This window comes from Pseudochaenichthys georgianus, chromosome 5 (genome assembly GCF_902827115.2).
Source record: "Pseudochaenichthys georgianus chromosome 5, fPseGeo1.2, whole genome shotgun sequence".
Lineage (NCBI taxonomy): Eukaryota > Metazoa > Chordata > Actinopteri > Perciformes > Channichthyidae > Pseudochaenichthys > Pseudochaenichthys georgianus.
This window is the reverse complement of record NC_047507.1, coordinates 6756535-6779023: the sequence shown is the minus strand read 5'-3', so window position 1 is coordinate 6779023 and position 22489 is coordinate 6756535. Positions and strand designations below refer to the sequence as shown.

General features: G+C 42.3%; 1 protein-coding gene across 1 annotated transcript; it reads left to right on the top strand.

The window, feature by feature from the left end:
• Positions 1 to 1837: 1837 nt before the first annotated feature.
• grm6b (glutamate receptor, metabotropic 6b) lies at positions 1838 to 22451 on the top strand. The gene is given in 12 exon segments (XM_034082077.2): positions 1838 to 2078; positions 2081 to 2356; positions 6719 to 6935; positions 8412 to 8530; positions 8532 to 8548; positions 9456 to 9610; positions 10186 to 10326; positions 11758 to 11958; positions 13866 to 14005; positions 15374 to 15997; positions 16072 to 16383; positions 21110 to 22451. Coding segments are annotated over 12 exon segments (2625 nt in total). The 5' UTR covers positions 1838 to 1883; the 3' UTR covers positions 21338 to 22451.
• The last annotated feature ends 38 nt before the right edge of the window (positions 22452 to 22489 follow it).

The window sequence follows — 22489 nt, the reverse complement described above, 5'->3', positions numbered from 1 at the left end:
GGATGTGGACATATTGTCTGCAGGCGTTCAAGCAGATCTTTGCTCTTATTTAGACAATCTTTTCAGCAGATTTCCATCAATCCAATTAAGATGTTAAAATAGAACAATGTTGAAGGAAAAGTATGCATTGCAAGCATGCACATTATTCATTCATATTTTATATTTCGATTTAATACTAAAATAAAAAAATGAATTATTTGTTTATTCTGTCTGGAAATATTACATAAAATCTCACTCTAAAATATTTTAATTTCACAGTCTGTGGGATCTCTGTTTTGTAGGTTTTTTAAAAGGTCCTCATGCAGATAAAATGAACCAGCCTCTGGAGCAGGACATGCTGCGACGGCTCAGTTGATGTTTTCTGTTTTGCAACATTTATAGTGTTTTCCATCATGGGCTCTCAGCCCTCTGTGCATCCCATTTCCACTCCGTGTCGTCCTGCATGCTGTCTCCCGTCTCCTCCTCAGCTGCAGCCTTCTCAAAGGATGAATACATGTGGAGCTTTTCTTTCTTTTTTACAAATCTTTTAGAAGGTTTTCTGCATTTATACTCTGTTTCCTGATATTGACCATTTTCACATTTACATGCAATCTTCAAAAAGAACTGAAAACTCGGAGTTTCAAACCAGTCGTGCAAAATCAAAAGATAATGGGTCTCGTGTATAAAGCATTAAACCATCACATTTCCTCTCATTTTTCTTTTATAGCCTGGATTTATTGAAATGTCTTCGGTGCCAATCTTAGTGAGATAACATATAAAAGAAAGTACGTCACATTGACATAGCTTCAATAATTGGACCCAAACAAAAGTAATTTGATTGAGTTATTGATTTATCCAGCGTCCAGCCTAAAGGCTCAACTTAAAAGGGCCCTGTTGTGCGTTTGGGGTTGTGCCTTTCCTTATGTGTGATATATAGGTTTCTGTGCATGTAAATGGTCTGCAAAGGCTAAAATCCAGCTCCCACACACTCTCCCCCCCCGCCTGAAACACCTCTGTTGGACTGCATTGTGCACTTCTACCGTAACACTCACGCTTCTTTTGGCCACACATTGGGTGTTTCTCAATGTCGAGGAGAACTTCCTTGGTCGGACATGTCTTCCGAGTCACTTGCTTCAGAAGCGAGGCAAGAATCCTTCCTAGCCTCGGAAAATGAAGAATGTTTGGAACAGGCTAACAGGCGTGCGTCATATGCGAAGCCCCGCCTTAAATGGAGCGCGAAGATTTGGAAATTGGTTCATGTGCAAAGCATTGTGGGGATTTTAAGACCGCGGAGTCTACACATGTGCAGCCTCGAAATTTCCCGCTACGAAGTACGCCGGCCTGGGTAGAATTCCAAGTATCCTGGACATTGGAACAGTCCCTTCGGCGGCACTCGATGACATAGTATGCTTGAAATCGTGGCTCTGGAGCAGCCTTCCTCGACATTGAGAAACACCCATTGTCTGGATAGGCTAAGGGGCGGGACATCTCGAAGCGGTTAACCAATCCCAACGGAGCCGCTCAGATAACCAATTAGAGCCAGACTGGGCTCTGGTTTCAGACAGAGGGTGAAAAGAGGTGCTGCAGCACAGGCAGTGTGAGAAACAATAAGACCTCTCTGAACATTAAAGCATGTCACAGTCGAGGCACGAAATACAATGTGAATGTATCTAGTAATGTCGTTTGCAATAGTCGTTTGACCATTTGCAGATTTCTTGTTTAAAAATAAATAAACACGAGCTGATATTCTGATGAGAGGCTAATCAGTCTTTCTGCCCTCAGGTGTCAAAGGTAGAGGGAGTGGCCCGGTGCTGTCAGTCCGTCTGTCGGTCCTCATCATGACATCAGAGGCCCCGCTCGTCCCATTGGCTCTGCTGGCTCACCTCACCTTCCAGGTACCGAACATGCCTTCAGCTGATCTGGGTGCTGCTGGTGGGGGTTCAGCCCGGGTGCGTGGGCCCAGCAGGGCAACCAGCCCGGGTCCATCAAAATCGAGGGCGACATCAAGTTGGGCGGGCTGTTCCCATGCACTCTCGGGCCCTGCCGGCGTGCCCTGCGGGGAGATCAAGAGAGAGAAGGGCATCCACAGATTGGAAGGCCAATGCTGTACGCCTTGGACCCAGATCAACAGCGACCCGGACCTCTGCCTAACATCACTCTGGGGGCCCGGATCCTGGACACCTGCTCCAGAGACACCTACGCCCTGGAGCAGTCGCTCACCTTCTTCCAGGCCCTCATCCAGAAGGACAACTCAGACGTGCGGATGTTCCAACGGAGAGCCGCCCATCATCCCCAAACCGGAGAGGGTGGTCGGGTGATCGGGGCGTCGGGCAGCTCCGTGTCCATCATGGTGGCCAACGTGCTCAGACTGTTTGCGGTGAGTTTTCTTTCTTCCTCTTCTCCATTAAAAAGTGGACGGTTGTTCGTTCATCCCCCTTCGAATGGTATCGGCTGATTGAATGGGTAAGAAGCGGCTGCTACACTCACTAGTACGCTCAGAAGGCCTTGATTATCTATTACAAATGCTTGATCACTGTTTATGATTACAGACGTTAAGCTTCAACTTTTAGTGGTCGCAGTTATTGTCACGGTGCAAAGAAGGAAGTCAGGGTTAAACCAATTAACATAATAAGTAGGACCAGGATGCTTTCTTAACCCAGTGATGGGAGAAGTACTCAGATGCTTTACTTAAGTAAAGTACAAATACTATGGTTTTAAAATACTCCACTACAAGTAACAATTTTAACTACAAATTAAAACTAATTTGTTTTTAGACTAAGTAGTATAGTACACAACTATCAGCATCAAAGTTGACTTAAAGTACAAAAAGTAAAGTACTCATTCTGCACAATGAGCCATTTCCATAAAATAATAAAGTATGCAAGAATGATCAGCTACATTTGCTTCAAGAACCAAAAGTATATTTGATCATAGTTAGAAGTTTATCCAGTTTTCATGTTAGAGATTTTTAGTAATGTAGAACTATACTTAAATGTACTTAGTTACGGTCACCACTGCCTTTTAAATCACAATGTTAACCACGTATGTATGACTTGTCGGTGCAGGTTGGTCGGTTCAGCATCAGAATGGTCGTGATAACCAACGGGGGGCATTTATTGGGCAGATAATATTCAACGCGTGGCCCTTCTTTCAGTATGTAAGCTCAAAGGGTGAGTCCAGGTGAAAGCCTTTATCCCTCACTGTCGTCTGTTTGTAATCTATTATAGGGAGAAAATAAAAGGACATGAGTTAAAGTACTGGCTCCCAACCTGAGGGCCTCAACATTCTCAGGACGCCCCATCGTCGTGGTTGGGCATTCGTACGCAAAGAGACGGAAAATAAGAAATTGAGTTTTCAAAAGACATGCGATGAGTCAGACGAGGACACTTGGCCCAAATAGATTCCAATGTGTCACAAGCCAAACAATTGGGAGTCAAACTAGGAAAGAGTGTGCCAAACAAGTGAGCAACGATCAGAAATACATCGCTTATATTTAGTTTTGAACATCTCACTAATATCCAAGTCCTTCTCGTGAGACACGAACACACACACTTTGCTTTTGGGCTCCCGAGTAGCTGATGATCCTATTTAATGAACAAAGTTCTTCATGCTTGTGCTGTTAAATCAGCCCATCGCTGATCTAGTTAGGAAGTACAGGAGCACAGTCTCATTCATCCAATCATTGTGTCCGCTTGGAATGGGGGCATCATTAAATCGGTCTTCATGTTGCAGCATGAGCACGGTGAGCTTTAATTGGGATTCGCTTACGGACTTTACGAACCTAATTAAGAGTTCGACTCACATTTAATAACATCATCTGCTCACCGTTTTCTTTGGACATTCTGATTGGTTATCCCGCACATATTCTCCTCACTGATGTACACATACAATACATACGTCACGGGCCGACGATGTGAAGTGAGGAATCATGGAATGAGTCGCTATATACACTTCACGGGATTTTAAATCCGTTGTCATGCGTTGCACGGGATAATCCGCGTTATGTGTTCATTGTAGTTTTTTCTCCGTGTACAGATGATTGACCTTCGATAATTGATTACAGTGCTTATAGCGATCATGGGACATTGAATCTCTGTAAGTCCCACTTTATGGCGTGCCGTCCGTTGACATCAAACGTCTAGAAAAAATAACGGGTGTCGGGGTTTAATTGGCCAGATGTGGTTAACGTGAAAGAAAAGAAGTGTATCAGGTATCTCGTTGCGGTGTTTCTTCAGAGTGAGGATGTTGGTTTGAGAGATTGCATACAGGGCAGATGTTAACTACAGAATTATAGATCCCACCCTCCACTAAGGCCCCTCTCAGCAGCTCAGGACCCCGGGCTGAAATAGAGCATCAGGGCAGCGCCATGGCTTTGGTTCTCGGATAACAGCAACTTGTAGCCTGGACAGGGGCGCAGATTTATCTAAATGGTATGTTTCCTGCTACCGTCCATATGTGCTGCAGATTCTTCTGATGCTCACTTTACGTTGAACATCTGCTTGCTGCCAGAGTTTGAGCATCCTTCAGCCTCTACTACACATGCTGCTTTAGCCTGCCTATAAGTACAAACTATACAGTATGTGTAGGAGATGTAAACAATGTCTACTTTTGTGCGTTAGGGTTCGGATCAGGGGAGCACAGGTTCCAACCCCACTGCAGTCAGCATGTCGTTGTGTCCACAATTGCTCCTGTGGGGGATTGCCCACAGTATTGAGTATGTAAGTCGCTTTGGAGAAAAGCGTCTAACAAGTGACTTGTCATGTATTTGAAAAAAGTCGAAACTCTATAGCATGTGAAGCAGATATTCAATAAATTAATGTTTACTTTATATCAACAGTTAAGCTTGTTAAATAACGGGTTTCTCAGATTATCCAATAGTGAATTCACTTTACCATTTGGGATGCTTTAGTTGCTAAGCAGATTGTTGATTATTCATTTTGATGATTATTCCAGAAGTTTAATTTTGAGGATTTGTATGCTTTTTCTTCTTTAACATTAATGTACATTTTAAAAAATGTCAACCAAAGCAATTCAAATAATTCGGTATTAGCAATGTTATCCTTTTTCCAAATTACTATTTGACATTTTAGACATTGTATATACCAAACAATTATCTGATATGTTAACACTTAATCTATATTAAGGCTTTCACCAAATGAGAAACATATTTGATTATGTTGTTAAGATCAGGATGAAGACATTACTTGTGTATTACTTGTGTACTTATATATATAAATATATATATATTAGTGTACTCATTTCTCACACTGATGTTTTCAGAGGTACTAAAATACAGCTATTTGCTTTCATATAAAAAAGGAAAGGAAAGAATTTCTAGAATTATTTTTTGAGGCATTGAACTGAACACAAAGGGCACCAATTAAAAAAAGTGACTTCAATGCTAAAGCGCAGTCCTTGGCAATGCACTTGGTTGACATTGCGATGTGAAAAAATATGAGCCTTAGTCAGTACAGGAGAACCGTGCAGTTAAAATCATTTTCTGAAAGCGTCTGCTGCAAATTGAGAAAGAAAACCATTGATTGAAAACTATTTCCCTAAACCTTTGACACGTTAAAAATGCATGCCTGTCATAACATCTTTATCTAGTACCAGCACTCGCTTCTGTTAAATAAAAACCATCAAGTGCTAATCCACCGTCATATTTCCTTGGCTGGGATCCTGGAATATCTTGGACGGTTCCCATCCTTCTCTGATAGTGAGGAAGATGTCAGCAGCACTTCATTGTAGATGCATCCCTGTGTAACTGATACGGCTCATTGATTTTAGAAAGTGAATTGGTGCAGATGCTTCTACGGGATTAATTTGGAGGGGATTACGTTTTCCTCTTGTTCATAGCTAATGTGTGCGCGAGGAAATATCCTCCGGACACTTAAAGAACTGTAAAGGTTGAAGTCGTGATGGAAGAATGTTTTTTTCGTTCTGTAAAGCTTTATGAAGTCATGGTCAGCGAAGTGGAGGACGACCAGTAAGATTCAACTGGGCAGGGTTAACACGTGTGGCCATCAGAATTAAATATATTGTATGGCTTACAGCTGAGAAATGCTAACCTTTTCCTACTCTCTTGATCTCTGTCTCTCCCTCTGTGCTTAACGTAATTTGACTAAAACCCCTATAATCCTTCCAGATAATCTGTGAAATGGTTCTCTCGCTCCTCTCTCCTTCACCCTTCACTACCCCTTGTGTCTACCTTTCTCTCCTCACCCCATCCGGAGTGGCCGCTACGTTAAGCCACGCTGGGAGGACCGGCATTAGCGGGGTCAGGGTGGAGACTGTCGACATAAACTGTGTCATTAAAGAAGTAGCACACCAGTAAATTAATCTTCTCATCCTTTTTTTCTCCAAACAAATGCTTTTACAGCTGTGGGTCCCAGCATCTGTATTCACTATGACGTTGAATGCTCAGCTCAGCACATGATCCACCAGATCGGAAGTTTCAGTTCTGAGATTTACGCGAGCTTTTCAAGCAAAGCGCTCTCGATGAAAGTCCCATTTTGGGGTTTTAATGCAACTCATTAGTCCTAATACAGAAAGTCTGCATTTAGACACTGTGAAGGTTTTGTCATTGAGTAAGTGGTGCATCATCCTCCAATACGGTTCACTGCCTCTTCTCGTCATTCCTGTTTATCTTTGGTTCCACATATCGGGCCTAATTGTGCCGCTCATGTTTTCCCGTTGACCGAGCTCTTTCGTCATCACTGACCCTCTCGTGTGGTCTCAGATTCCCCAGATCAGCTACGCCTCCACGGCCCCCGAGCTGAGCGACAAAAGCCGCTACGAGTTCTTCTCCCGTGTGGTGCCTCCGGACTCCTACCAGGCCCAGGCCATGTTGGACATAGTGAAAGCCATGGGCTGGAACTACGTCTCCACGCTGGCCTCGGAGGGAAACTACGGAGAGAGCGGCGTCGACGCCTTCCTCCAAATATCCAGAGAAGCAGGTCTGCCTCTATGAACTTGAATTCACTGCTGGGACAATGAGGGATAATGATTCATCAAGCCGTGCTGTTTCTCACTCATTAAAAGACTATAATAGGAAACAAAAATCCTTTAATACATAACAAGTACCAGGGCAAAGAGAAGTCACCGCCTCATATGGGTTTAAAAGCTCAAATGAGGGTTCGGATTTCACATAATTTAAGGACATGATACTGCACATCAATAATTGACAATGTTGGACAGGTCATCACTTTGTCAGAATGTTGACCACAATCAGTCCACCAATCTGGTTCAGAGTCAAATATCTCAAACACGAATGGATGGATTACCTTTCGTTTTGCTTCTACCGACATTCATGGTCCCCAGAGGATACATGTAAATGACCACCTTACCTTTCTCCTAGTGGTTTACATTTGTTGTTTCTAAAAATAATAATATGGTACAGACATTGGTTTATGTTGTAACTCAATGTTGATAATATACTACTAGTCGACATCGTTGTTTGTCAGCAGGTTACACAAAAACTACGGGCCTGATTTGAATCAACCCTTGGTGGAATGGTGTAGCATGTTAAACCAGTGACAAACCCATTCAACTTTGGAATAAGTCATGGGAAGGATACACAAAGTAAGGTCATGGCCTCAAAGGAGGTCTTAACTCTTCGATTGGCCTTATAGTTTAGGCGGTTTCCTATTTGTAATACTCAAGTCAAATGCTCTTCATATAAAAGCTTCATACTAAGAGTCTACAATCATGCTAGCAGCCCTTTGAGACTATGTCTTTGAGCTAAAGGCTACTGCAGCAGGCCAACATGCACACAAAGTATTCGACTACTTTTCAATCAAGAAGCTTTATCCCTAAACCGCCTCTGATGTGAGGTTTACCTAGTTAACTTTTAGTTTTCCGTGGTAGCATGCTAACAATTGCTAATAAGGCTGATGGAGAGGTTAAAGGTGGGGTAGGTAAGTTTGAGAAACCGGCTCGAGATCGCTATAATTTGAAAATACACAACCGGAGAAAATCTGCCACTTCCTCACAGAGCCCCTCCTCCAAGGACACACGAACGCGCACATGACCAATGAGGGCACGAGATAAGTTTGTGCCCCGATGGAAGGCTGACAGGCAGGTAGGTACTTTTTACAGTATTACGGCTTCTACAGATGACATTTTTTTATGGATTTTGTGTCAAAGCACTTCAGATATTCATGCTATTGGGATGTTAAGAGCATTCCATGGAATATAACAAAAAGTGTATCTCGAGCCGGTTTCTGAAACTTACCTACCCCACCTTTAACATGAATCACAAAATTCATCTCCAGATGCTGTATCGTCCTTTTTGTAATATTAAATGTAGGCCTATGTTTCAAGGTTACTGATAATTACTAGGCATAGTTAGGCTGTAATTATTTCCTGTGCAGTAAATGGAGGAAACAGAGAAGTAGAGCAATGCCAACGCCTTTCCCATCTCTCTCCCACAGGGGGGATCTGTATTGCACAGTCCATAAAGATTCCCAGAGAGCCCAGACCGGGGGAGTTCGAGAAGATCATCAAGAGACTGATGGAGACCTCCAACGCTCGCGGGGTCATCATCTTCGCCCAGCGAGGACGACATCAAGTGAGTCAAGCTCTGCTGCACGTCATATTTATTTAATTTTTGTCATAAAACCACACTGTAAAAATACAACATTTCCAGTAAAAGTTCTGCATCAAGAATGGGAGTTAAAGTACGTAATTTATGTATTGTGTTTAAAGTCTTTATAAAGTAACTCGTCATTCAATATGTAAAATAAATGAAGTGGAGTAAAGAGTGCAAAATTGGCTCCCGAAATGTAGTAAGTAGAGTATAGAGTAGTGTAAAATGAAAATATTCAGTTAGAGTACCTCAAATGTGTACTTGAGTAAACGTGTTTTCCAGCAGCTGGTTGTTAAACACAGAGCATAAAGACACACATGTTTAAATATAATAGTATAACATGTTGTACTTTTACTAGACTCACATTTTGATTGCAGCACTTTTACTTGGTACAGAGTATTCTTACATTCTGGTACTTCTACTTTTACTTAAAGGTGGGGTAGGTAAGTTTCAGAAACCGGCTCGAGATACACTTTTTGTTATATTCCATGGAATGCTCTTAACATCCCGATAGCAATGAATATCTGAAGTGCTTTGTCAAAAAATCCATAACAAAATGTCATCTGTAGAAGCCGTAATACTGTAAAAAGTACAACCAATCGGATTGGATGGCCTACCTGCCTGTCAGCCTTCCATCGGGGCACACACTTATCTCGTGCCCTCATTGGTCATGTGCGCGTCGTGTGTGTTGGAGGAGGGGCTCTGTGAGGAAGTGGCAGATTTTCTCCGGTTGTTTATTTTCAAATTCTAGCGATCTCGAGCCGGTTTCTCAAACTTACCTACCCCACCTTTAAGTACAAGATCTGAGTACTTCTCCTACCTGTTTAGTTGTAAAACACAGAGCATGAAGAAAAACACGTATCATGAAGTGTTATTCATTCTCTTTCAGACGGGTGCTGCAGACGGCCAAATCGGCCAACCTGACGGGCCACTTCCTGTTTGTTGGCTCCGACAGTTGGGGAGCCAAAAGTTCCCCGATCCAGGACCAGGAGGATGTGGCCGAGGGCGCTGTGACCATCCTGCCAAAGAGAGCCTCTATCGACGGTAGGGAAAACCAACTGGATGCAACAGGAATATTAGAGTCACTTGACATTGATGGATGAGTCTCATACCAATGCTACATCTAAAGGAAATGAATGATGTTGGATATGTCTGTGGTCCCTGTAGCTTAAAATAAGGAAATGAAGTCACAGCCATATTTCACTGTTCCAAAAAGATTTGATTTGCTTCGCTGATTTCATAACATTATGATGATTGGTATACTGATATTAATCTTAGCGCTGTGGTTTCAATCAATCTTTATTTGAATAGCAATTTCTTACAGGTTAGTGTAGTTCAAATTGTAGTTGAGAAACTATAGAAAAGATAAAAACATTTCAACAACTTGAGACCAATGCATGTGAGATAATAACAATTATACAAACCTAGTAAAACCTCATTCAAAAGTTATTATATGAGTACGACTAGCAAACAAGTTTAAAAAATAACAATAACACGATACCACAACTTAAATTATTGTCTATTGTTTTAACCACTCGTTACCGAAAGCCTGGCTGAATAGATTTAGGTTCTACGATTGAATTGACATGATATTAAATCTGCTTTGTGAAATCTTTCAGGGTTCGACCAGTACTTCACTTCAAGATCGCTAGAAAACAACCGAAGAAACATCTGGTTTGCAGAGTTCTGGGAGGACGACTTCAAGTGCAAGTTGACCCGCCCCGGCATAAAGTATGAACTTGGTAGAAGGAAATGTACAGGTAAGCAGATGCCGTTTCAAGTACAGGTTGAAAATGACCAGAGATGGAAGAAGATTTCTCAGATGCTAAAAGTACAAATACATTATTGGCAAAATACTAGTCCTGCATTCAAAATCTGACATAAGCAAAAGAACAGAAGTATAATCAGCAAAAGTACTAAAAGTAAAAGTAATCATAGCGCAGAAAAATGGCCTTCATGTGTGTATATAACTATATTTATATATGTGACATTGCTAGATAATATGTTTGCATCAGGTAGCACAGTTTACTGTTGTAGCCTAAAACAGTTCTGATTTATTTATAATAATTTGACTTAAAGAGTTTGTCCACTAGTTTAATTGTTAAAGATACATTTTGTTCATTTGTACAAGGATCAAAAGATGTTTAATAAATGTAGTGGAGTAGAAGTATAAAGTAGCATTTGTCCCATTAACTGTGGTCTCCACACCTAATATGTTACCTGTGTCACTCTGTTCTTTAAATACTGCTCCTCATTATTAGCCATGGATGTGTACTTATTTGTCTTTATTCTTATTCTAGTATAACTAAACTGTGCTTTCTTCTCTGTATTTAACAAGTTAGCTTAGTCTGATTATTGCATGCCTTTTTACCTGCTTTGCCGCTTTGTTCTGGAACGCTGTAAATGTTCCTGCTCTGGGACAAACAAAGGAATGTGATATTAAATAAGTGGGAATACTCCAGGAAAGTACAAGTAACTCAACATTGAAATTAAGAACATTACTTGAGTAAATGAAGCTCAGCGCAAGTTCTTTCAGGAAGACTGCGTGTAATACATTCACTCGGCAGCTCGTCACGGGCGTTTCTCTATAATTACATTCACCTCATTCTCCAGCAGCCAATCAGCGAGCTGCCAGCCACACTTTAAAATGGTTCTCCTCTCTCCTGCAGTGAGCTGTGATTTCAGGTGCTGCCGCCCGCCTCCTCCTCCCCATCCACCTCCTTTCATCACATCCAGTGCCAGGAGAGCTAATCCAAAGACCCCATCTCACACCTCCTCTTCATCCCATCTCCTCATCAAATCCAGATCTTCATCATCATCATCATCATCATCATCATCATCATCATCATCATCATCATCATCATCATCATCATCATCATCATCATCATCATCATCATCATCATCATCATCATCATCATCACCAGTGTCTAGACCCCGGGGGGTTCCCTGTATGCTCACGGCTGCATTTCCCCCTTTAGATATACCAGTTCAGGATCGGGGGCTACTCGCCAAAGACTTAACATTTATCTTATGACATGTGTCAATAAATGTTCTTTAAACAAAATGAAGTCTCTCCTGATTGAAACGCTCTTAGTTACTTCCCACCTCAGAGAATGACATTTTAAACGTGTCCAAGCTCTGCGTTTGTGAGCAGTTTTTCTTCTCCTAATGTCTTGCTGTCACTTCGTCAGGTGAGGAGAGAATTGCTCAGCACTCTCAGTACGAACAGGAGGGCAAGGTGCAGTTTGTGATTGACGCGGTGTACGCCATGGCCTACGCCTTGCACAGCATGCACATGGACCTGTGCCCCGGATACATGGGCGTCTGCGACAAGATGGACCCTGTGGAGGGACGGGATCTGCTCCATTACATCCGCGCTGTCAACTTCAATGGTGGGCTTTTGACTTCTTCTTATATTATACTTCTTCTTCTTCTTCTTCTTCTTCTTCTTCTTCTTCTTCTTCTTCTTCTTCTTCTTCTTCTTCTTCTTCTTCCTTCTTCTTTCTTCTTCTTCTTCTTCTTCTTCTTCTTCTCTTCTTCTTCTTCTTCCTTCTTCTTCTTCTTCTTCTTCTTCTTCTTCTTCTTCTCTTCTTCTTCTTATTTTGGCTGGCAGAGAACTCCTGTCTTCATGAACAATTTGGCAGATACTTGTACTAACTTTTTACAATATTGCAGCCTACAGTAGTTACACTGCCTCACAGGATTTGACTCTTAATTTCAAGCTACTGCACACCCATTTATTAATGTATTACAGTACACTGTGTTTATATGTTAGTAGATAGTATATAGAGACTATTATATGTATTCTGTATACTTTCTAATGCCTATCTATCTATCATGACATCAGACACATTATCTTTTCTAGGCATTTGGACTGTTCTTATGTTGTAAATGTGTATATTTTCCATTAACACACACGACACCTATACCCGTCTGTCCGTCAGGGCGAGGGATCCTACCTCTGTGGCTCTCCCTGAGGTTTCTTCCACTTTTTACCCCATTAACTGGGATGTTCCTTTTGGGAGTGTTTCCTTGTCCGATGCGAGGAAGTCTAGGAGAGAGGGGGTAGTATTCAGTATAAGGCTGTAAAGCCCCGAGACAAAGGCAAAATGTGTGATATTGAGCAATATATACACTTTGATTGACTGAGTGACTTTTAAACCTTTCATTTTGTTCTCCTTTTCCTATGCAAAGTCTGATTCCACATAGTTGTATCCATATTTATCAAACCAAAAGCTAGATTTGAGATGTATTCTGGTGAAACCGTTGATTTCCACTGCTTCTGTCGCAGCACAAGGATTGAAAAGAAAACACATTTAAAAAGAAACAGTGTAAGGGAGGTCAACTTGAAGTAGGAAGCCTGAGATGCTTCTGCTAATGTACCTATCCACAGAACACAGCGCATTCCTTCAAAGCACGTCCTCTCCCCAGGGCGGCCTCCGTGCTCTTTCCCTATATACACCGCTCAAGCTTTTCATTCCCGTCTTTCATAAAAAAGTCACAGATTGGAAGAAGAGAAAAAAAAGGGTGTCCTGTGGAAGCATCCTATTTACCGCTTGCTGGATGACCTTGGCATGTATGAAAGATTTTCTGATTGAGCGCCTGCAGGGACCTGAGAACATTCAATCACGTTAGGGCAACAGAGGCAGAGTGCACTGAAAGACTGTACGCGTGGACGAGAGCCTTCAGCAAAGAGCCTCCTGCACTCAGCTTCCACATGACTGCACAACACTGAAGGAAGCACACACAAGATGTATTCAACAGCATGTACGATGGGGGTGCATGTCTCCTGCTCAGAGAGCTTGAGTTTCTCCTCTCTCCTCTCCTTTGACTCACATCTTCGCTTTTTTGGGTCATGAAAACCAGAGGTGGGCGAAGTAACTCAGATTGTGCACGAAGTAATAGTAGAAGTACCAGAGAGTTGGAATACTCTGTTACAAATTAAAATCACGCATTAAAATGTAGCTACTACAAAAGTATTAGCAGCAACATATACCTAAAAGTAAAAGCAGGTCATTTTGCAAATTGTTCAATTTAAGAAAAATATCTAGGTTTAGTTTTTTTGTGAATGTTACTCCAGGTGTAACCAAAGTCTTATTACGTTTTGAATATAATACAAATCATTCATCAAAAGTTATAACGTAACTAAGGAATACATAAATGTAGTGGAGTCAAATTACACGATTTATCTCTGAATTGTAGAGGGGTTGAAGTACAAAGTAGCACACTTAAGTACAGTACTTGAGTAAATGTACTGAGATACTTTACACCACTGATAAACTCTATCTCCTTCCAACAGGCAGCGCAGGAACTGGAGTCATGTTCAATGAAAATGGAGACGCTCCTGGTCGCTACGACATCTTCCAATACCAGCTTTCTAATGTCAGCAACCCCGGCTACAAGGTCATCGGCCAGTGGACAAACCACCTTCGCCTCAATGTAAATATGTTTTGTCCCAAATAAGGAACCATTTCTACATTTAAATGAAGATTGAAACCATTCTCCTCTCTGTTTGCGAACAATGTGACTAGAACTTGCAGCTAGTTAGCTTAGCATAAAGATAAACAAAACCGAGTCTGTCTCTGCCCCAAAGTTAACAGAATCTGCCTTCCAGCACCTCTAAAGCTAACTAACACATGATATCTTGTTTATTTAATCCATGCTGTAGGTAAACCAGTGTTCAAACATCACGTTTTGCCTTTACAGTGGGTTTTGCGCCAGACTGGCTCGGTGCAGTAACTTCCGGAAATTAGCACGATTCAGGCTAGCAGTTTCCTTGTTTGCCTTTATGCTAAATAGAGAGGCGAAGTCCCGCCCATCTACTTCCGGTCCATGGGACCTTATTTCGGAAAAATTATGCATTGAAGTCAATGAAGAGAGAAAACTTATCTTTCGATCCCGTTTGAATTGTTCCACGAATTACACATACGATGTTTGTCAATGTTACAAAAAAATCTCCATGTAAAAAAAATCACAGTTTGTCGTAAAACTGTTGAAATATAAGACTATTAACAATATGCAACTAGAAAGACTACAAATCCCAGAATCCCGGTCCCGCATGCTGGCTCTTATGGAACCGACTAACTCCCCTTGTGTGTACGTGCAGCTCTCAACGTGCCCAGCCTCGGAGTGATTTTCACCTCTTTTAATACTTTTCGCCTCATTCTGAAAGAAAGAAGTGAAATGTTCCAACGTGACGGCCATCTTGGTGTGTGGTGCGAGGCGGGAGATGTAGTTCATTGAGCGGTTTCACACAAAAAAAAAGTGACTTGCAAAATTATGTTTTAAATTGACAAACATCATCTGTGTAATTCGTGGCACAATTCAAACGGGATCGAAAGATAATCTTCCTCTCGCGATTGACTTCAATACACACTTTTTCTGAAATAAGGTCCCATGGAGGTCCCCCGGAAGGGGAGGGACTTCTCCTCTCTATGAAGCTAATCATCTGTTTGCTTTAGTTACATAGTTAGTGACTCTTAGATAGTCCAACCACAACATGGGGCTCACTATAAATGTAGCCGTCTTAGTTTTATCCACCTACAATACAAACACTTGTATTAAAAGGAAACAAATGCATCTTCAACCAACAAAAGAACGAATGGAAGCATTACTTCTATGAAACCACGACCGATCTACAGAACTGTGGCCAGAAAATCAGTCGAGGATGGTAAAATTGTCGCTATCAATTGGGCTTTATCTGAACAGTATCTTCCTGGCTATTAGATCATTACAAAGTCTTTGCCCATTATTTCTATATGTCAAGTATACTGAAACAAAGTCTGTGTGTTTGTGCATCCAACCTAGCCGGAGGAGATGCAGTGGTCAGGTGGTGACCGCAAGGTTCCCGAGTCGGTGTGCAGTTTCCCCTGCGAGTCCGGAGAGAGGAAGAAGATGGTGAAGGGCGTTCCTTGCTGCTGGCACTGCGAGTTCTGCGACGGCTACCAGTACCTGCTGGACGAGTTCTCCTGCGACATGTGCCCCTTCAACATGAGGCCCTTTAAGAACCGCACAGGCTGCCGGGAAACGCCCATCATAAAGCTGGAGTGGAGCTCTCCGTGGGCCATCATCCCCGTGTTCCTCGCCATCTTGGGCATCCTCGCCACCAGCGGAGTCATCATCACCTTCATCCGCTTCAACGACACGCCCATCGTTCGGGCCTCCGGCAGAGAGCTCAGCTACGTGCTGCTGACGGGCATCTTCCTCATCTACCTCATCACCTTCTTCATGATAGCCGAACCCAGCACAGGCGTGTGTGCGCTTCGCCGGCTGCTGCTGGGGCTCGGCATGTGCATCAGCTACTCCGCCATGCTCACCAAGACCAACCGTATCTACCGTATCTTCGAGCAGGGCAAGGTTGCCGTCTCGCCCCCGAAGTTCATCAGCCCCGGCTCTCAGCTGATCATCACCTTTATACTCATCGGAGTGCAGGTACGTGGATGCTTCGTTCACGCGTCATGCAGATTCTCTGGAGCACTAACTAATGCTTAAACCTTCCCCTGCAGTTACTCGGGGTGTTCGTCTGGTTTGGTGTGTCACCGCCTCACACCATCATCGACTACGAGGAGCAGAAGCCCCCAAACCCAGAGTTCGCCCGTGGAGTTCTCAAGTGCGACATGGGCGACCTTTCCCTCATCCTCTGTCTGAGCTACAGCTTCGTACTGATGATCACCTGCACCGTGTACGCCATCAAGAGCAGAGGAGTTCCTGAGAACTTCAACGAGGCCAAACCCATCGGCTTCACCATGTACACCACCTGCATCGTCTGGCTGGCCTTCGTCCCGATCTTCTTTGGCACAGCGCAGTCTACAGAGAAGGTGAGTCACTTAGCATTATTAAAGAGGCCCTTTAATGCTTTTTGAGTTTCCATTTCCTGTTGTGTGTTATATAGGTTTTTGAGCATGTACATGGTCTACAAAGGTACAATAATTCCCCCCCCCCCTGCCTGAAACGCCTCCATTGGATTCCTTTGTTTACCTCTGTAACATAATGACATCACTATGCAACACTGACGCTCATAGGCGGCGCGTGAGGCTCAGGTTTGGGAAGGCTAAATAACTTATTTTACCTGACGCTGCCCGCCTCCGCCTGCGGCGTCTATAGAAAAGAGATCAACTCAGTGTGCGGAGTTTAAATCTCTCAAGTCATATTACAGGATAAAGGAAATACAGTTTAAACTGCCGTATGCAGAGAAGACGCCGACGTGTCGCACTTATCATTCAAATTACATCATCAATCAGATCATCGATCATATAATATCATATAATATTATATATTTCCTTATCTGAGTCAGCTTCTCCAGCCGTATCTGGCCGTGCAACACTTACAGTGTCACATACTGTATGCAGAAGTATTATTTTAAGCAACACATTATGTTGACGAAACACTCGAGTCAAATGTAATTAAAGTCAGATCCACTCGTGTCTTAGATGTGGCAGTGATATCATAAAACTATACGCTTTCAAACACTCGGTAGGCCTAGTTATTTTGTAACCAGTTGTTCTGTATTCTCCTTGCAGGTGCAACTCTGTGGCTTGTATCCTGGATTATATGTTTAAGTCATGAATGAAGTATGACGCTGCGCTGTAGGTACACTTGTCCCTGTTTGTGATTGGTCAAATGTAGCTAACCCCGCCCCTTTCACGTGAACGCGCTCTCAGCTGGAGAGAGAAACCCTAGCTTGATTTACCGAGTTGATAACCTGCGTCGTAGGACCGCTTAGCGAGATCTCGTGTGTTAGTTTGTTGTTGTTAGTTTGTTTGTTACTCAAACATATCCAGGGTATGTTGAACTGGCTTCGTAGTACAGGGCACAGGTGGCTAGAGGCGCTAATGTCAAAGACACAGACATTATACATTATATTTGTATTTTACCAGGATGCAGTGACACAAATATTTGGGAAGGCTTAGCCTTCCCTAGCCTACAGCACCCGCCGCCCCTGCTGACGCTTCTATTGGCGAGCACTCCAACACCTTGTACGTGATAGGCTAAGGGGCGGGCATCTTTAAGCGGTTGAAAGTGGATTGTAGCTGCTGCCTTGTGGGCCAATCCCACGTCACATTCATTTTTAACAACAATTGCAGTGATTGGCTGCGGGCAAAACCAACAAATCATTTGACTGGAGAAGTTTCTACTACTTAGTGTTTTATACTCAGGGGTGCACAATGCTGTTTTCTCAAAGGAGCACCTGGAGATGTTGCTTGGTGCGCATCCTTAAAGTGAAATAAACCGTACCTTTTGAGGGTTTCTTGACTTTATGAACGGGGGGGGGGGGGGGGGGGGGGGGGGGGGGCGAGGGGCTAGTGAGCACGCTCATGAACTGTTCGCCGGAGCCTCGCAGTTTACTGTGCAGAGCGCATAAAGCAGACCCTTCACACGCGATAGGGAGGGGTAGAGAGAGGGATCGCAGATGCCGTCGTGCACGCGGACGGATAACAAACATCAACCTAAATGGCTCGCGAATTATACTTTGGTCAGTAATTACAGTCGATACCTAGGTATATTAATAAAAACACACTCATCTCTAAAAACTTTTGCTCGACATTTTTGGGATATTCTGCTGCAGACACTTTAGTATACTTTAAATCTTGAATGCAGTCCTTTTAAAAACAACACTTCTATATTGAAAATGTGCTACTTTTACCTAATACATAATACTACCCAAAGGTTTCTGTTCTACCTGGCGTCTGGATAAACTCAACATGTACATTATTTCTCATTAATTCTTCCTTTTGTGTGATTTCTAATGACATAATTATTTTCTTAATAGTATAATCTATTAATTGATCGGTTAATAGCTTGATTTAATTACCAAATTAATATTAACTCATTTATTTTCTTACATTCATTTAAGAAAAGAAGAAGGACTTTATGAATCCCTCTTGGGGAATTACATTTCCCTGAGGATCTCTACTTTGGATATAGTTTAAATAATTAGGTCAATCAAACACACAATAACACACACTTCAAATAAAAGACTTCATTAATGTCTCTCTTGTCCAACATTTTCTGCCTGTCAAATCACATTATCTCTCACAGGACGTCCTGCCGCAGTGTACTCAGAGTTTAATTCAGCTTGTGGGCTTTCTGCCGCCACAAAGTACGCAGCTGCTGCTGGGGGAATATTTGAAAAAATAGAGATATGCTTTGACTAATAGAAGAGCCGTATTATGAATCAGTCAGGCTGAAACAATTAAAGCCTGCGGTGCTTTCAAAGTCTTTTCACCTCTTCCGAACGGAAATGAAGGGAATTAAGTAAAAGGGAGGGGGAAAGGAGGTCAGAGGAGCCGAGGGACGGGACCCTCGCAGACCAAATCAGCCATCCCTTTCAATTAATCATTACTTAGGAACAGAGCTAAATATAGGCGCTAACTTTTGTCTGGCTCGTGAACACGGTATATCCCGGCGTCATGTTAAAGAAGACGGAAGGTGAGTTACCTGCTTGATGTGTTTACAAAGGGAACAACCGTTCACTGTTCCAGTCGCGCCTCGGGCAGAAACATGAATGCAATCCGCACGGCTCCTTTCTCTGAAGGAGAGGTCAGCGATGAAAAGCTTGACGAATACGACTAAAGAAAGTGTACGGACATCTTCATCCTGCGAGAGTCCAGGATGCTCTGCTGCGGAGGATAGTGTACAATGTATGACTCATTTATGCCACAAATATATCTTATTTGTGGCACATATGGCTTCATTTATTTATGACTTGTACAGCCTGAATAATGAGTTCATAATTTATCGGAGGCAGGTCTCAGGAGAAGTTAATTCTCATTATTACTGTTGGGTTTTTGCAATAAGAGGAAGAGCAGGAGAAGACGTGGTCAAAGCCATCCTTCCCTGACTTGGTTTCATACATCATTTAACGGGGAAAACACCGCCTCCTGCACTCTGAGACGAAGATGTAAAGACCGTATTGTGACAACCTTTGAGGACCTGTTCAAGATGAAATGATCAATTATTTAACTTACACAGAAGGATACTATAGCAGAAACGAAAAAATAATTCAGTCACTGCAAAACAGTGTTGTGAGAAAATGATTCAAAATGTTCTTAAACAACCTTTTTTCAGCACGACTTGTTTCCAAACTGTTTTTTTATCCAATTTCCAGGAACAAGGTTGATTTGAGGGAGTTTTCTAATTGCAAATAAAGTCCTCAACCGATTGTGTTAGGCGGATCATCAGAGCTGTGAATTTAAATAATCAATACTGAAAAAGACTTAAAGGTGGGGTAGGTAAGTTTCAGAAACCGGCTCGAGATACACTTTGTGTTATATTCCATGGAATGCTCTTAACATCCCGATAGCAATGAATATCTGAAGTGCTTTGACAACAAATCCATAAAAAAATTTCATCTGTAGAAGCCGTAATACTGTAAAAAGTACAACCAATCCGATTGGATGGCCTACCTGCCTGTCAGCCTTCCATCGGGGCACAAACCTATCTCGTGCCCTCATTGGTCATGTGCGCGTTCGTGTGTGTTGGAGGAGGGGCTCTGTGAGGAAGTGGCAGATTTTCTCCGGTTGTGTATTTTCAAATTCTAGCGATCTCGAGCCGGTTTCTCAAACTTACCTACCCCACCTTTAAGGCAAATAAGAAAACAGCAAGAAAAGTCATTATTTTACTGTATCACTCTCTTTTAGTTCTGTTTTATCTTCTATTTTGAGATGTTTGTATTGTATAATTGTTTATTTTCTACTACGAATTTTTTTCCCCAATTTGGAATGAATAAAGTTGATCTTATCTTAATGCAGCTTTTTTAACCCTGCAAAGAAAACAAACAAACAAAAACCGTTAAGATCTGGTTTTAAATCATAATAGGGATATAATATTGATATCTAGCCCACCCCTACAACGTTAGACACACATAAGAAATGTAGTTAAAATTAAAAACAACATCCCTTATTTAAGTGACAAAAATAGGGCAACTTTAGGACAAAATATTTTTGTTTACTCTCCAATATAGCATTTCTGTTTGTTGTTGTTTGTATTTCAGTTAAAGTTAAAAGGGCTAAGTAAAAGAAACCTGATATTCGGGCCAGACTGGATTGACTAAAATGTACAATATAATCTAATGACTAAATAAGAGCAAAAACTCAACAGCCTCATTAACTTAAATTATTTAAATGTTTTCTTTGACTATCATAAGACTGAAATGCTTACTGCTATAACTTGACAAAGAAAAACAGGGATATATAACGGGGCTCAGTTTTATAAAAAAATGGCATTCAAATTAAACTTCAGACCACAAGTGTGTGTGTGTCTGCATGTGTGTGTGGCCTAGCATTACCATCCTTGTGGGGACCTAAATCTGTTTACACAGCCACGTGTGGGGACTCGCCTCCCTCATCCCCATGAGGGGAATCATTGTAGGGTGAAGACTTGGTTAGGGTTAGGCATGTGTCGGTTATGGTTAAGGTTAGGATAAGTCTCCAGGAAATATGTATGTATGCATGTAAGTCAATGTAATGTCCCCTGTGTGTGTGTGTGTGTGTGTGTGTGTGTGTGGTGACCTTTCTGACCCACGTGTCTCTCTCTCTCCTGCAGATGTTCATCCAGACCACCACCCTGACGGTGTCCATGAGCCTGAGCGCCACCGTATCCCTGGGCATGCTCTACATCCCCAAAGTCTACGTCATCGTCTTCCACCCGGAGCAGAACGTCCAGAAGAGGAAACGCAGCTTCAAATCAGTCGCCACGGCAGCCACCGTGTCCATCAAGTCCTTAGACAAACCCAACGGAGAGTCCAAGATCGTGCCGGACAGATCACAGTAAAAGATATAAGAAAAAACCTCCATATTTGTATCACCTCAAGTCACAAGCCCACACTGACAGCTGATGATAAAAGACTCAGAATATACTTTAGCCTTGGCTTGATTGTTTGTTCCACTTTCCCTTTACTATGGACTGAAATACCAGCGAAGACGTTCCTGGATGTTGTTTCTTTTCACACTTATTTAGATAACTCCGATCTAAATATGGAATAAGGCACAACAAGGAAACGTTACGGTACACTCAAAGGAGAACTGGAAGGACGGTGATCTGTCCTGAATATGATTTTCAATTGAAAGCTACGTTCACATAAACGTCTCAACTTGACAAGGAGATGTGTTAGTTGTAGCTTTCCCTGGGAAATGCCGTTTAGGAAAAACAAGTTTAAATGGCGACCTTTGCCCTACAGGATGCTCATCCACGGCGAGTCCCTTGGGGTCGATGGAGCATTGTTCACGGCTCCAGAAGCACTGCATGGATCGTGTTTTATGTGTACATGAATGTTTTGAAATATTGTTTTGTACGGAGTGTCGTGACTATTTCTTCTGATTGCACCGGAAGGAACCGGCTTTTAAAAATGTCCCCTTTCTATTTCTGATGATTGAGTCCCATGGGGAGGGCGTAATGAAACACTTTAGTATAATCATCCACGGCGGAACCATTCGACGTCTAATCACAAATACAACAAAGCGTTTTACTTAATTAGTGTGATGTATGCAATTATTAGAGTACAAGCTGGCTTTCACAGTGGAAACAGGATAGTGATTAGAGCAGGGTATTATATTTACCTGTACTTTTGACTTCTCTGCAGTGTCAAACAATGTTTGCCATTTCCCTTTATTGTTTGTCTAAAATATCAAGCCGTGTCCTTGAAGGCAAAACGCCAAAATAATAGACAAGCTACCGTTTTGTTCATGCATGGGAACCTGCTCAGAACGCTTGATTTTGTACGATGAAATGTTCTTATTTCTGCAAACAAGTCATTTCACAACAGTCCCTTATTTGCCAGGATATGATTTGCAGTGTACTTTTGTTACTTTTTCAGAACTCAGGTTTTACTGAAGGTGTTTAAGATGTTGAGGATTTCCATACATGTACTGCTCTGAGAAAACACCGTCTGTAAGGCCCTCTGCAGGAGAAGTACTGCGGCTACAA